The sequence below is a fragment of the Nomascus leucogenys genome, chromosome 16, assembly GCF_006542625.1.
Source record: "Nomascus leucogenys isolate Asia chromosome 16, Asia_NLE_v1, whole genome shotgun sequence".
NCBI classification, from domain to species: Eukaryota; Metazoa; Chordata; class Mammalia; order Primates; family Hylobatidae; genus Nomascus; species Nomascus leucogenys.
Window position 1 is genome coordinate 90,588,138 of NC_044396.1, and position 16,421 is coordinate 90,604,558.

A 16,421-nucleotide genomic window follows, 5' to 3' on the forward strand; every position below is an offset into this window, starting at 1 on the left:
TCAATGGATCGATCAATCGGTCCATCCGTCAATCTGTCAGTCAAGAACAAATGCAGGAAGAGTACATCTTTTAGACCACTGGTGAATCATTTGGTCTCTAGATGCAGTTTAACAGGACAGGTTCTGATAACACTTTCCAACTTGCTTCACTCCCTCCCCACTGTGATCCCGCATAAATGTGCACATCTAAATGTCTGCTTCCATATGAAGGGAGGCTAATGAACGGCCCCGGACTAGCTCAGTCAGACATACACATTCACTCCCTCGTTCATTCACCAGGTGGGCTGAACATGTGGACTCTGCTACGGTTCTCAGAAGAAAAAGATACAGCCCAGTGCTTGAGGAGTTCACATTCAGGTGGACGTTGAATATAAGAAATCAATCATCAAGAGGAAGTCAGGAGAAGGAAACTTGGATTTATTAGCACCTGTTCAGGCAGGGCATGTCACATACACACATGCACTTGATGCCATTTATTTCAGAGACAGAGCCGCCCTGGAGATACAAATTTCCCAGCTCTGGTCAGTGCTCTGGCCAACTGCCCACCATTAGGGAAACACAAGTGGATGGTCACCACATCCACTTGTTTTATAATTAATATAATTGAAACCAACAAGAGGAACTCAAAGGGGCCTTACCCACAGTTTAGAAGACAAATTAACACTCAAGGCCTGCCTCTTCAACATGGGTTTTCCCATCTTTGGCCAAGACATATAATCCCACAAAGCCATTGCCAGCCCACAGACATTATTTCACTTCTGTAAGCTTGGAGCACTGAGGTGGCTGGAGTGCACCCTGAGGGCTGATTCTGTGTTCTCCAAATGCACGTCCCATCGGGAGGTGGGAACATTCCTCATAGTTGCAAATTCTTTCTCTTCCTGCTTCTTTACTCTCTCTGGACAGCGGTGGTGCGTGTATTATTTCTCCCTGGGTGATCTCTGGGCACGATGGAGAATGAAGCCCATTGGCTCATTTTCTTAAAGTTTTTCTTTTGAAGAAAGACGTAAATTTGCCAAGTGTCTGGTCAGGGTTTTGTAGCACCAAGAGTTTCCTTAAAATGGGCAGTTACACGTTAGATGGGGGCTGTCAGAAGAATGAAGAAACAATCTCCTGCCCCATGAATCAAGTTTTCCCAACTTTAAAGGAGTGGAAAAGAACTCACAGAGCATCAGCATATGAAATAATAATAACAATTAACAACAACAATAATATTAATAATAATCTGACCGACCGGCAGCGTCTGTTGGATTTAATAATTCTGAGGTCTCTCAAGAAAATAAAACAAAAAGCAAACGATAAAAGAAAGAAAAAAAAAAAGGAACACATGGCTGAAGTCTTTCAAGACCTCTGGCTTCCCATTGGGCTCTGAGTTCAAGTTTCAGAAATCCACTGCAGTCTTCTGGCTTTCCAGAGTCCTCTAGGGACCCTTCACGTTACCCGGCCGGGCAGCAAGGCTGGCGAAGTAGGCACACTGGGAAGGGTCACATTGGCCTGGGGGACCGGGAGGTCCTGGGGGGCCAGGATGTCCAGCTGGTCCTGTCTCCCCTTGAGGGCCAGGGATCCCAGGAAGTCCATCTTTAGCATAGCCAGGTTCCCCGGGTTGACCTGGCCCAAGGAGCAAAAGAAACAGAAGGTGGTTCAAGATCCTTCTGGGAGGGGATGGGCCCTGATCTCACAGCTTCCATTCACTATGAACTCAGGAACTGAAACGTCCTCAGACAGAACATCCCCATGGTCTGGGAGCTCTGAGCAACTAGAGTGGTCCACATAAACACCAGGTAGCAGGAGCACCTTAATATGTAGAAGAAGGGGTTGTTTTAACTATTTGAACTGGGATAGTAATCCAGGTACCACTGGAGAGAAAGAAAATAGGGTAGATTGAGACCAGGTAGGGTATATGTTCTCCACTGAAGAGTCAGATGAGAGACCTGGCCTTCTGAATTCTTACATGGGTCTAGGGAATGTTCTGAATGGAGAGTAGACACCAAGTCCTGATCATTAACCCTCAGCCCCAATTCACATGACCTTAGAGACACCTGGTGACATTCCATTGTTCAACATCCAACTTGTCCCAAATCTGTATTTTCTCAGCTTTATCTACACATTAAATTTGAACCACATATTTGGATTACATTAAGCTATTCTGTAAAACCATGGCCAAAGACAACATCTAGGATGCGAGTAAGTGACACTTAAAATAGTCCAAAATGGAGACCCAGAAAATATTGCCTATAGACAAACTTCTATCCCTTCACTTAGTAAGCATCATAACGTCATATATAATCAACCTATCTTTCTTCTTAGCTTTGGCAACTTGGAAGGTCAGTGCTAAGTCTGGTGGTTAACCCCAGTAGTGACATCCCTTCTTAAGTCTTAGTAATCGTCTTATCAGAAAATATCGTATAAAATAAACACAAAGTAAACTTTTTACTTAAAAAGATCTGTAGATATTTCATTAATTCTATTAATGCTTTGGTAATAGCTATTTAATCTATAATCCTGCCTGGATCAAGTTTTGAGGCCTCAGTGTTATTCATTCCTTGGGCTAAGAGCCACTGAAATGTGATAATTATCTCACTTCCATATTGGTACAGTTACTTCCTCCTTTTAAATGGTTTCTGTTCTGCCGTTTACTCTTTATTTGAAATTGCCTTCTTTTAAAAGTTATTCTTAATATTATAAGCTATTTGAAAATAGGTGAGCCATAAAAATAAATATTTATAATGTATTTCTAATTATCTTCTCTAAGGAAAATAATAATAAATATCCACTTTAGAAAATTTGGAAAATCATGAAGGTATAAATACTAAAATTGAAATTCTCTATAAGACCAATATTCAGATATGACCTCAGGCAAACACAGAAACTAAAGTTAAATAAAAAATAGAAGCCTCAACAGCCAAATTTCTTCTACCTTCTACCTATACATCTAATTTTGGAATGTGATTATTACTGCATTGTAGAGATCTTCCAACATGGCTACTGGGTAGCATGACCAACTTGCCCCAGTTTTCTCAAGTCATGTCTTGGCTTTAAAACTGAAATTCCCAGGTCCCAGAAACATCCTCAGCCCTGGGACAGCTAACCACCCTACCACTGGGTGAGCATTCCCCAAAACATATTCCGAGAATTACTAAAGGGATATTAACAACTGCATAGTGAAAGAAAAAGGACTTCTCTTTCAAGTGAATTTCGAAAGTGCTAGGTTAAACAAAACAGACACATTTTTTAACGCGAGAGTCCTTAGCACTTATGATAGTGAATGTGCACCAGAAATGTCTGAAAGAGAAACACAGTCCCCAGCAGTTCCTGATTTAGCCCAAGTCAGTTTTTTTTTTTTTTTTTCTCCAGGACCATTTCATGAAATTTTAAATTTGCGGGATACACTTCAACAATTCATAGAATACACTGCAGTTTTCTTAGTAAGTCAAGAAGGTCGTATTTTAGAAATATTTAATGAAACCAAGTGAGTGACCTCTGTCTCCTCGTCATCTGTAGAGTCTAAGCCCTCCTCTCCACTCACTGTTGAGTCCTGTGGGGCCATGGGCAGGGGTGCTGGGTCTCCAGGGTAGCTCACACCCTACCCCTGAGACTCCAGAATGAGTCATACCTGGGATTCCAGGGGGTCCCATCTCGCCTCGGAGGCCAACTCCAGGTGCACCTGGGTCACCTTTGGCTCCTCGTTCACCTGGGAGGAAAAACATGCACTTTTGATGGTGGAGACCCCCGGGGAGGACAGAAACTGGGCGTCCCACCTTGCGGGATGTGCAGGTGCAACACTGGGCTGCTGCGGCGTTCCACAGCAGCCACCCTGTGCACACATACTCATGCCACACAGTACCCCAATTCCCATTCACACACTCATTCACACACACACTCCAGCACACACTCACATTCAGAAATATGCACATGGAATCACCAAAATAAACAAACACTCCCTCCTAAATACATATTTACATATGAACATTTGCTCAAGCACACATCTACCCAATTCCATACAGACATATATATATATTCAAACCATATTAACAACTGTATACATACACTCATATACACATACTGACTCATTCAGACAAATGTACACACCTACACACTCTCTCATATGCCGTACACACAGAAGTCCGCATGCATCTCCTCTTATATGTCTATGCTTCCTGTGTTTTCAAAGCATTGTACCTGAACCTTTATCAAGAAGAAACTGAATGGTATATAACCAATTCAACATGCACATGGGCATGCACAGTGATCAGTAAGACACAGCTCTACTCTCAAGAAGCTTGAAATTTAATAAGGGAAATCAAATAGGGCATGAAGAACATTCTAGTATGAAACAGAATGCGATAAGTACCATCACAGGAATTTCAAAAAACACTAGAGACATGCAGAGGAGAGAGTGATCCATTTCCCCTGGGAGGACACTTGAGACCATATTTGAATGAAGATGGTGGAGATTGGATTAAACCGTCTCTTACCCTTGTTTTCTAAATCAATCACTTGTTTTCCCATATTGTTTCTAGAATATCTGCTGCATGCAGCATATTTTCTCTTGTAACCCCAATTGAAATTCTGCTGGTTCACAGGGACTTCAGACCATTCATTTTTATTGTTATAATAATTATGTTTGGTCAGTATTCTGCCACAATCTGATGTTCTCTGTTTTATGCTTTCTTATTGACATTTATTTTATATATTTTGTTTTATGAAATCATATCAGTAGGACTAGAATATACAAATTTAACAAAAAGCCTTTCAAGTAAGAGAAACATTACAGGAAATGGACAAGCAAATTAAGAATTAGTAAGAAAATGGGAGATCAAAAGAGGACAATGTTAGAGGCATTCATCTCCCTAACTCCAAGTCACTCCAGAGCAGCTAAAATGACACCATATGCTCCTTTCCCTGCCCCATGCTTATTCCTAATCGGACAGGAGTGAATTATGAGGCTGCTCTCCTGTCTTTTATCTTTATTTGAAATTGCCTTATTCAAAAATTATTATTAATTGTATAAGCTATTTGAAAGCGGGCAAGCTTAAAAAAATAGATAAAATATTTTTCAAACATTTATAAATCATTCTACTATAAAGAGACATGCACACGTATGTTTACTGCAGCAGTATTTACAATAGCAAAGACTTGGAACTAACCCAAATGCCCATCAATGATAGACTGGATAAAGAAAACGTGGCACATACACATCATGGAATACTATGCAGCCATAAAAAAGAATGAGTTCATGTCCTTTGCAGGAACATGGATGAAGCTGGAAGCCATGATTCTCAGCAAACTAACACAGGAACAGGAAACCAAACACCACATGTTCTAACTCATAAGTGGGAGCTGAACAATGAGAACACATGGACACAGGGAGGGAAACATCACACACCGGGGCCTGTCGGGGGGGTGGGGGTCAAGGGGAGGGTGAGCATTAGGACAAATACCTAGTGCATGTGGGGCTTTAAACCTATATGATGGTTTGATAGGTGCCGCAAACCACCATGGCACATATATACCTACATATCAAACCTGCACATTCAGCACATGTATCCCAGAACTTGAAGTAAATATTTAAAAAAAAAAAAAAAAACCTTCTATTTGTTAAAAAAAAAAAGTTTTTGAATTTATTTTTTAATCCTTCCTCTCTCTCTCTCACATCTGTCTTCCTGCAGAGAGAGTAAGTGTTCTGACCTGTTTGCCACTGTGTGATGAGTTAAATCGTACAGCCTCCGCCCTTTGAAGGAGAGACCTTCTGTTGGCTGGAGCTCTGATGTCCTGATAAGTCACTGCCTTGAGACCTGGGCAGTTAACAGCTGTTTTGTTCCAATTTTACAGCTGGCATTTAATCTCCATTGAGATTAAATGTCTTAATCCTCAGTGCTAAACTCGGTAGGGGAAAAAAGGAGGCATGTTGTTTACCTCCCTGAAACTTGAGCAGCGGAGATGGAGAGAGAACAAGAAAGTAGGAGGGAACTGATTCAATCTTCCTAGCAGAAGCATAATTTTGTAAAAATGTCAAGCATGAAAGCCTCTTATGCATATGATAAAATTATATGATGCCAAAACTCTGGGTGTTACCAAGCTACAGGGAATGAGAGTGGCATGAATAATGTATGCAGTGCTACCTCCCAGCCCTGTTCCTTCTCCGCCCTCCAGGAGTAAACGGAGCATATCTCCTCCAGGTCTTCACTCACCTTTGGGACCTATGGGTCCAGAGGGTCCTTCCAGACCCCCCTGCCCAGGACGACCTGGCTCCCCCATGGGGCCGGCCCGGCCTGGAAGCCCATCTTTTCCAGGGGGCCCTGGGGGCCCAGGTCTGCCTTGAGATGACTTCATGTGCGCTGGGGGCATCTGGGCCAGGAGGTAGGCGAGTTTGGCTGTGAAGTAGAAAAAGAGAGGCATTTCATGAAGAACGGATAGTGGGCACAGGACAGGATGGCTACTCACTGCCAACTCAGAACCAAGGGGCCAATAATAGCTGCGGGAACAGCATCAACGACACGTCACATGGCACATGTGCAGCATTTGTATGGGCACCTTCTGATTGTGGCTGGCCATAATCAGTAGTGATCATCACTGCCCCTGGAGCAGGTCTGCCTAGGCTGGGATTCCAGGACAGCCACGGTCAGCCAGGTGGCCTTGAGCAAGCTACTGGACCATTCTCAGCCTTGGTGTCCCTTTCTATGCAATGGAGACAAAGAAACAGCACCTACCCCACTGGGCTGGAATGAGGATGGAGTAAGTGAGATGATGCATGTGGAATAGTGCCTGGCACTTGCTAAGTTCTCAGGAGATGCTGGCTGCTACCCCAGGGGCAGAACGACAGAAGCCATAGTAGCATGGACAGCAGTAGCAGCAGTAGCAATTGCAATGGTCAGTTGGGGAAACTGCTGCTGGGGTGGAGAAAGTAAGTGGCTTACACAAAGCTATGTTGGTCATTTTTCCTCTCTAATGTCAAAGTCCTCATCTATAAGCTAAAGGGCTGGACATGATGGTCACTGGAGATCCTATACATCTAAAATGTTAATATGACAGAACTGATTTAGAAACCCAGAGGTCCAGTGCTGGTCTGGCAGCCTTTCAATGGGACAGGGGATATACGCCCATCTGGTGGCCACCAAGGGCAGTCTTTGTTTGCCATGCAGTCATAGGTAATCAGGCCCAAACTGCTATTTTGCAGACAGTGTGACCAAGACCAGAGGCTGGGAGGCTACCCAAGGCCCCCAGAATTTGATAGGGAAACCAAGGTAGAGTCAGGCTCTTCTGACTGCCTGGTTGATCACTTCCCAGAGTGTCTCCCTCCTACTACTTCTCTCACAAGGTGGCAGGAGGACAGGTGGTCGGCTTCTGCGACCTTGACAAATTGCTCAACTTTTCTGAGCCTTGATTTTCTCATCTTTAAAGTGGAGCGGATGCTCCTTCCTCAAAGACCTGTTTGGAAGAAAGGACTCAGCCCAGCAGATTCACTATCCAAACCATTTTGAAATAGGTCTTGTCTCTGCTCTTGGGCTAGAGATCCCCCAAAAGCAAAGGCCATTTCTGTCGCTGATGAATCCAACATTCGGAAGGTAGAACTCAGAGATCTACACACATGAGACCTCAGAACACCACCCACCCATGATGCCCACCAATTTGGTCCTTATTTCCCTCCTCTCATCGCCGCCTCCTCCCACCCAAAACCCACTCCTTGACGTGTACTCCAGAAAACAGTCCTTTGCCCTCATTTCCATACAGGAAAAAGACCATGTTCTTTTTCCTGTATGGAAGTGGACCATGTTCCCCTGGACATTCCAAGAGGACAGGAAGGAGGGCCGTCTTGTTTACAGCTGTGTCCTTGCTCCCAGCACAGAATCTCGCGATGGGAGGTGCAAGATAACTGAGACATGATCATGTGAATAAACGTGCCCTCCCCTTTTGTCCTTGTGCTCCTGGAAGGTAGTTATGGATTTCTTCTTTGCTGCAACAAGATCTTGTGTGACTTTCTTCCCATTGCAGAGGGAAGGGGAAAGGCTGTTGTTCAAGAGAGCTTGGTGATGAAGAGCACAGAACCTTCAGTGAGGCTGCCCGGGTGCAAACCCTGGCCAGATCTTCCCAGCTCATCAACCTTAAGTTACTTAGCCCCTCATAATTCTGCTTCTAACAATTCTTACAATAATTACACGAGCCTCATGAGATTGTTTGGAGGCTGCTTTGGGTTAACACTTGCAAGTGCTAAGAACTTCACCTGATCTTGGCAAACACCAACATGCTGGCATGATTACTACTATCCTCCTACCTTCCTCCCTCCCTAAGCATCTGCTACGCACAGGCACATGCTAGACCTGGGGACTCACCAATGAGTCAATGCAACATGACTGAAAGGATTTTAGTTCCTTGAAAGCACTAGGCCTGCCTGCCCTGCTCAGGGCCTCACACATGTTGCTCCGTAGACCTGGGGTCACATTGCATCTTTCAACTTGCAGCTCACGTGGCCCCTCCTCCAGGAAGCCTTCATTAATCCACTTCCTGGCCTCTGAACTATCTTAGGTATGTTCATCTGTCCTCTTTTAATGCCTGCTGTGACAAATAAAATTTAAGAACTTCTACTGACTTTACTAAAATCGTCTTATCTATTTGTTTATCTACCTCCTCTGGACTGTGAGTTTCATGAGGCTCACAGCAGTAAATAACCAAAATTCTTTACAGACTAGTTCAAATGGCTCAATGCACAGAATAAATGATTGATCACAGCAGAGGTGTTTCTGTAGATGGTGAGCTCTCCTTCACTAGAGGTAACCAAGTGAAAGCTGAAGGACTAGTCCTAGAGAAAGTAGGTGTCAGATAAAGGACAGAACAGTCTTCAGGGTGTTCCCCAACCCTGACAGTCTACACTTGAGCTGCCAGTCAAGTGCTTTTCTTATTCCAGGATGCAAAAGCATTCAAGGCTGAATGAAAGGACTGCTTCCTGGGCTCTTCTCTGCAAGACTGTAACACAGTCCAGATACTCACTTTCAAGCTGCTTCCCCAGCTCTTCTTGAATAAGCCGACGCAGCATTTCCATGGATGGAGACTCCCCCTAGGAGGGAGGGAAGGTGGAGTCATTCATCTTACCAGTAACTTCTGCCACCTAAGAACCCTGAGGACTCGGGAAACCAGGAAGTTCGTAGGTGGTATATACCCACACAGGGAAGCACATGTTCCTAGCCCAATCTTTTCCACATCTCTAATCCCTTCCTCCCTTCTCTGTTATGCAGGCAGCATCATCCCATTTTACAAAGCAACCCGGACTCTGGGCTCTCTGAGCCACTGCTGCCCTTCCTTCCATACCCTTCCAGCTTATTCACGGGATTTCCTTCCTGCTCAAGCCACTGTGCCCATTGATTCCACTCATATTCCCTTCTTAGCAGTGGACCTGGGTGATCTGGCCCCTAATCTCTGCTGCCAAAGTGTGTCCACCTTTCGGACATAGCCTACAGGCTGCCTTCTATGTGAACTCGTGTGGATTTCCCCTGCCTGGCTACTTGGCCACTCTGGTTCCCATGGTCTGCTTTTCCCTGCTTAGGTCCACTGTGGCTCTAAACAACTTTCTCACCAAGTCCTGGTGCTTGGTCCACAGAAACTGATGAGTTTGACAACCAGAGGAGCAAGTGTTATCTCCAAGCTCACACAGTGGCATGTGATTCTTAGAAGAACTTAGAGGAGCTGTCCTCATGCTGTACAGAGCTGGTCCCTTCCTGTCTGACTGCTCCAGGGCACTGTCTACCCCTCAAGGGCAGGGGTCTTACTGTGCTCATCTCTGTAGCCCCATACCTGGCATGAGATAGATTCCATTTCCTTATTCTTTTATTCTGACCAAGAATCTTTAATGTTAGTCCCAGAATTCTCATCACTGTCCATAGAAGCAGGACTGGCAGAACTTGGCAAAGCTCCAGGAGGGCTTTGGAAGCCAGCTGAGTGTTCTAGCCTCTCCACTGACTTGGCCAAGAGACAGGCTCTGGTTGCCTGGCGTCTTTCAGGGCAGCTGAAACCCAGGCTGACCACAGCCACCAGGAACTGACGCGACTGCAGAGCATCAGAAGTGGCAGGGACATGGAGGTCATCCAGACCTGGGCTCTGAGAAATACAAGGGTCTCCAGAAGACCATATGGGCTGCTGAGCAGGAAGGTGTGGTCACATGGACTTCCACCAGGGGAGCTCTGCGTTTATCTTTTTATAGCCCGTGTATGCCTGTGTCATGAGATTGTGTAAAATGAAAGTGCTGCTACTAGAATAAAGAATGTTTAAAGAAAGAAAAAAAAACACTCTAAATAAGCCCTTGTTCCCAGCTTTGGAAAAAGAGAGATGCAGGGGGAAGAAGGAGTACTCTAGGTCGGCAGATACACGAGTGGCATAGCCAGGCATCAAAATGGATGGTGAACCATCCCACAGTGAAGTTCAGACCCCTGGGAGCTGGGTGTCTTCTCAACTGCCTTTTGCACAAGGTCCTGGGCAGGAGAGTTCTACAGCCCAAGAAATGAAGTCTTAAGGATTCATTACCACTGAGGAAGAGGGTTGAACAAAAGAGGGACTATTTTTGAGCATTTCTTAAGCTAGGCACATTATTTCACTTGATCATCATAAATCAGAAGAGGATTTTGTTTTCCCTTTTTGCAGACAAGGAACGGCAGATTCGGAGAGGAAAAGTAGCCTGCCCCAGATCACACCTTCAGTCACTGGAAGACTGGAATCTGTAATCTGGTGCCTCTGAAGTGCACACACTTCCCTGGCTCCCCCTCAGGCCCCGAGGAGCCCCGAGTCCAAAGCCATATGAGCATCCTTACCCTCAGTCCTGGAAATCCCGGTTGGCCTGGAGGCCCTGGGGGTCCAGCTGGTCCATTCTCCCCAGGTGGTCCCTGGGGACCCATCAGGCCTGTGTGGCCTTTGTGGCCTGGGATTCCAGGGTCCCCGGGCTGGCCCTTTCCACCAGGAGGTCCTTTGTCACCTTTGATCCCAGGATCTCCCTAAGGAGGAGAGAAGCATATCAGCATGTGTCTCAGGGCTGGAAGCTGTACCCCATGCAGCTGCAAAAGGGGTTCCCCCAGTCTGCCTCTTAGATCACTGAAAGGGAGACCTTGGCCCTGGGTGGCCCATGTGTGGCTTGGGGTGAGAAGAGCCCCAGAATCCATCACATGCACCATCCTGATTGTACAAATGAAAATATGGGAAGCCTGGGCAAGATGTTGTGACCCCATCATTAGCAAAAATATTTTTTGCTATAGTCCCAGCTACTTGGAAGGCTGAGGTGGGAAGATAGCTTGAGGCCAGGAATTTGAGACGGCAATGAGCTATGATCATGCCATTGCACTCCAGCCTGCGTGACAGAGTGAGACTCCGTTTTTTAAAAAAGAAAGCAAAAGGAAAAAGAAAACATGCAGGGCCCAGAGACAGAAAGCCACCAGCCCACGTTCACACAGGGAGTTTACAGAGAACAGGATAAGAATGTTGATTGCAGAATTCCAATCCTATTCTCAATCCCAAGAGTGCAGCTCCTCGGACTGCCTGGAGAAGGCTGGCCCTGGCAACCGAGACTGACGGTGGAGCTGCCAACCCCTTTCTGGCCTGGCTTTGCTCTCTAGAGACAGTGGTCCTCTCTCAACAGAGGTGTCTCCCTCCCAGGTCATCTCCCTCTCCTTTCTCTCAGCTCTGGGGAGTTCACAGAGGATTATCCAATGGCCTTCAACACTGCCTAGGGCTCATCTCTCCCCACAGCTGACCCAGAGGTGGAAGTGCTGGACCAATGATTTGGGAACTATGGCAAGCCCAGGGCAGTCCAGTCCTCTGCCTTTATGTGCTACTGTGTGTTTGACCAGCAAGTTCAAATGATTAGTTGGTCTGAAAATATGGCAGCCACATTAATGGCCTCAGAGATAACGGAACTCCATTGCTGGGATGTAGCAGAGAAAGGGAGGCACAGGGAGAAAAAGAAGAGACACCAGATGGTAATTGTACACATGTGGCATGGCTGAGAACATGAACTAGAGCCACAGAAAAGGAAAACGGTGCAATCACCAAACCATCTCTAACATACGCACTTAAATGAAAAATGCAAGGAGTGAGACAACAGATAACATATGACATGCTCAGAGTGGGGAGGGGGTTAAATACAAGGTAAATGCACATTTATAACACACACCACACACAATTCTGTGTGTGCAGACTCCCTCCGAAAAGATAAAAAGCCAAAGCACTGTGATAGACCCTGGAGAGGGGATGGGGCTAAGGGGTGAGATGGAAGCGGCACATAATTTTCATTGCATTCACTTGTCCTGCAGTTTTCACTGTTGAACAATGTACCTGTATTGCTTTTAATATTTCAACAGTAACCCAAAATCAGTGAATTCAAAAATAATAATTTAGCCAGGTCCAAAGAAGTCACTTCAATTTTCCAAGCGTGATGCATTTCACAGGACGTTGCAATCTCTGTCAGTGATCTTGAATTCAGAGATCTAGCAAAGTCCTGATATTTGTACACCTGGATGCCAAGGCCCTATCTCATGCATGGTACAGCACTTTTTATTCATTAAAAGTCTCACAATCACTTTGTGGTGCCAAGACTTGTCCCATATTTCAAATGTTCCCAGGAGTACAAAGAAAAGGGTAGTCTAATGGCTCCCTGGCAACGTGCCATGAAAGCACTTAACAGGGTAAAGGCAAGCTCTCCGCGTATCGATTAGGTATTAAAGAAGAGATGCCATTGGTGGTCTGAGTTCCTTGGCTGTCAACCAAAATTCAAGCCCATATCCTGTGCCAATAGCTCCCACGGGCGCCTGAGTTGCATTCTCGGGGGGGATCATCAACGCCTTCTCAGACACATATCCCTCGTGTCCCTGGCTCCATCGCTCAGGAACCAACAGCCACGGGATAGAGGAATCAAAGTCATGGGAAGGAGACAGGAGGAAGATCCAGGGGGGAGAATCCCTGAGACTCTGCCCCCACTTTTCTCACTCCTCTGGGTGTGGGAGAAGCCAGCCGGCTCCCCACCCACCCCACTTGCGAAGAAAGCCGAGATAAATTCTTTTCAGGACCATGGAAAACAAGCGGGGGTGGGCTGGGGGTGCCTGGGACGTCCGTGTCCGTGTCGTGCAACAGTGTGACAGCGTGAGGCTGACCAAACGCAGGATTGTGGGCAAACGAGACGCATAAAGCCTCCAAAGGGAGCAGCAGTCGTGAGTGTGAGAACGCGTCCGCCTTCCACAGGCTCTTCGGCAGAAAAAGAAGAAGAAAAAGTCTTTTTCCCCTGTTGTTTTTTGGAGAAATGGAATGTAAAGAAAGGCTTTCTGAGTATAACACCAAGGCAATTCATTATGGGAAAATCTGTTCCCTTGTCACCTCCAGCGACAAATTTGGCTCCTGGCAAATTGGCACTTCGGGAGCCGAGCCCGTCTCGGCGGGCATTCGCACACGGGGAGAAAGAAATCTGTCAATGTCTCCCAAGGCTTGCCTTTGAATCTCTAATTATGATGATTTTAGTCCTTAAACTAATAACCAAAAAGAAAAAAAGGAAAAAAATAATAATAACATCAAGTACAAACAATACCGAGAGGAAAAGAATCTCCCTTTGTGGGGCTGGTGATCATCCAGGAAAAAGTGAACAAAATCACGACAGGCGGCGTGATCCAGGTGGGTGTTTACTAACTGCCTTGGACAAAGGCCAGGCTCAACATCCCGTGGCCACTGTGCAAAGGTCACATTTGATGTGTTCAAGGTGCCTGTGCTCTCCACTCACCCTTTCTCCTTTGAATCCAGGCTCTCCAGGCTTCCCAGGGACTCCCTGCAAGGAGAAGGAAAGGACAGTCATTACCCCGGGCCCTCTGCACTGGTGTCCTTGCCTCGCTGGATATTCTTCACAGTCCTGCATGCTGAGGACAAGGGATCCTCAAGAGATAAGATCCCCCGAGGGCTCTTTTCTGATTTATGCCTACGTGGTGGGGGGACAGGGGCACACTGTGTCTTCTCTCCTTTCCTCCTGGCACTGTCTGCCTTTGACTGATGGCACCAGCCCTGGGTTGGCCCCTCCAGATTCCTCCCCTACCTCTTGTGGGATAAACCCCACTCCCTTTAACATGCCCAGGAGGCCCTGCATGGATTGTTGTCTTCAACAGGCTGTCACTGCCCTGGATGGCTCTAGTGCAGGGGACAGACAGTTCTACGGTCTCATGGCCTCTGTTCCTTGTCTTCCCTGTGCCTGCAGCATGCTCCCCACCTCTCTGTCCGGATACCTGCTTCCCACCTGGCCTGCAGGTCTCCTCTTCAGGAAGCCCCGCCGATCACCCAGCATTTGGAGAAGTGGCCCTCTTCTATGTTCCCACAGTCCCCACCCCCTCCCGGAGGGCAGTCACATCAGGGAACAAGGGACACAGCCCGCAGTGCCCACTGCTTCTGTCATTGTCTCCACCTGGAATGTCTCTTTCTTCCCTCTTTGCCCCCAGCTCCTCTGCCATCTCCTCTGTAAAGCGTTGACTAACCCCTCTGGCCAGTGTCCATTCTCATGCATGGGTTACTTTCCTGCCAGCTGACACCTAACTTCCTTTCTCCCCAGATAGGATGACCAAGGTATGCTTGTCTGCCTCCCTCTTAGACAGCACACATTTGGAAAGCAGAGCTTGATATTGGGGAAGGAAATTCAGCCCAGGGGCTCTTTTCCCATCTCTTGGTTGATAGACTCTACATTGATTGAAGAGAAGAAAGTCAAAGAGAGTACTCTTGAGCTCTTCTGAGCCTGGCCATTTCAGCCTCAGAAACATTCATTGCATCCCTTTCATGCAGGTGCCACATTCAGCCCTGAGACCTATGCAGAGGACAGAGATCCTCATTCTCACAGAGTTCACAACCTGTCCATGAGGTGGAGGGAGGTATGAGTTGATTATAACACAAGGCAGACTGATTTAATTTCTGTAACATAATTACCAAAAGCTGCCTCGGTATTCCTGGGTGAATCTGTAAGTTGGGAAGCACACAGCCTTGAAAGTTGGATAAAATTTAACAACAAAAGGTGGCAGGAAAGGCATTCCAGGTGGGTGGAAGAGTGAGGACCAAGCCTTGGATGGGTGAAGGTGGAGATATATTGGGCATGGGGAAGCAGGAGGCTCCCATTCTAAGAGGAGATCTGGATCATATCTGGAAGACTTAGGATGCCTGCTTAGCCTAGAATTTATTCGAGAAGTCCAAAGAGAACTTGTGTAGGCAGCAGCCCAAGTACAAGCACATGGGGCTGACACAGCCCTCAGAAATGGGAACTATGGGTATTTCCTCTTTACCTCAATCCAGGAAGCAGAGGAAACAGTGCTTGGGCAACGAGTGAATGATGCACCCAGTGAGTGGCACCCTATGGCTGGGGTGAGGAGTAAACACTTTCCAAATATGAAGCTATCTGATTCAGCTTCAAGGAAGTGACCACCTCCCTGCAGATAAGAACATGACCCAAAGGCACAGGGTAAAAATGCATCTTCCTCATTCAAGTGGGAGGATGCAGGGCTTGAAACGGAGAAGCTAATTTCCATAGACCTACTTTCTCTGCATTCAATCATTCTTCTGTTCATCTCTCATCAAATATTTTGGTATCTAGCCAGTGCTGGTCTCCTGGGCTACAGCAGAACAGAGCAGGGTGCTAAAACCAAGCATTGTGGGGGGTCTGCTTTGCTTCAGTGTCAAGGAAAGTTGGCAAAGGCAACATTTCAACTGAGACCTCAGGATGAGTAGGAATAAGCATGGGTAAAGAGAGCCCTTGGAAAAGAACTTGGTGTATCTCAGGAGCTAAGAGGCCAGTGACTGGACCTTAGAGAAGGAGGGGAGTGGTGGGACTGTGGCAGCCTGGATTCCATGGAGAGTGCAGGGGGAGGGCAGAGCTGCAGGTTGCACTGCAGCGTCTCCATATGCTTATGCTCTGCAGACCCTCTGTCTGCTGGGTGGAAGACTGTGGAGGGGCAAGGCTGGACAAAGGGAGATCCATTAGAGGATCACTGCAGTATTCAAGTGAGAGCAGGTGACAGATTAGATTAGAGTCCCAGTGGCAGAGATAGAGAGAACCGGACAAAACCTACAGGTATTTGAAGTCAGAGTTGACAGGATTTGTTGATATCTTGGCTGCTGAGGAATAAACAAGTGAAACAGACATATCAAGACGGTGCCCCTGCACTAGCTACATAATTTGTGGGGCTCCGGGCAAAATTAAAACATGAGCCAGTTGTTCAAAAGGCATTAAGAATTTCAAAACAGTGAAGTAGACAGTGTTAAGGCAAGTGTGGGCCCTTCTAAGCCCAGGGCCTGGGCCTGCATAGACTGCCCATTGGTGGGAAAGGGTTGCCAAGGGCTGAGTGGGCGTGTGATACTTACCTCCTTGCCTGGGACTCCTTTCTCTCCTGGTTCTCCCTGGAAAACAGAACAGAATATCAGTGGCTCTGCAGCATCAG

General features: G+C 46.6%; 1 protein-coding gene across 2 annotated transcripts in view; it reads right to left on the bottom strand.

Annotated features, from left to right (window-relative positions):
* Positions 1–396: 396 nt before the first annotated feature.
* The window catches only part of COL22A1 (collagen type XXII alpha 1 chain), a 327,746-nt gene continuing 311,721 nt past the window's right edge, over positions 397–16,421 (bottom strand). For both annotated transcript variants that reach the window (XM_030795302.1, XM_030795301.1), the window contains 7 exons: positions 16,345–16,380; positions 13,739–13,783; positions 10,794–10,973; positions 8,983–9,049; positions 6,189–6,371; positions 3,611–3,688; positions 397–1,605 (listed from right to left, as the gene is read on the bottom strand). In XM_030795302.1, the coding sequence (XP_030651162.1) occupies positions 1,418–1,605; positions 3,611–3,688; positions 6,189–6,371; positions 8,983–9,049; positions 10,794–10,973; positions 13,739–13,783; positions 16,345–16,380 (777 nt within the window). In that variant the 3' untranslated portion in view covers positions 397–1,417. The remainder of the gene's footprint in view (positions 1,606–3,610; positions 3,689–6,188; positions 6,372–8,982; positions 9,050–10,793; positions 10,974–13,738; positions 13,784–16,344; positions 16,381–16,421) is intronic.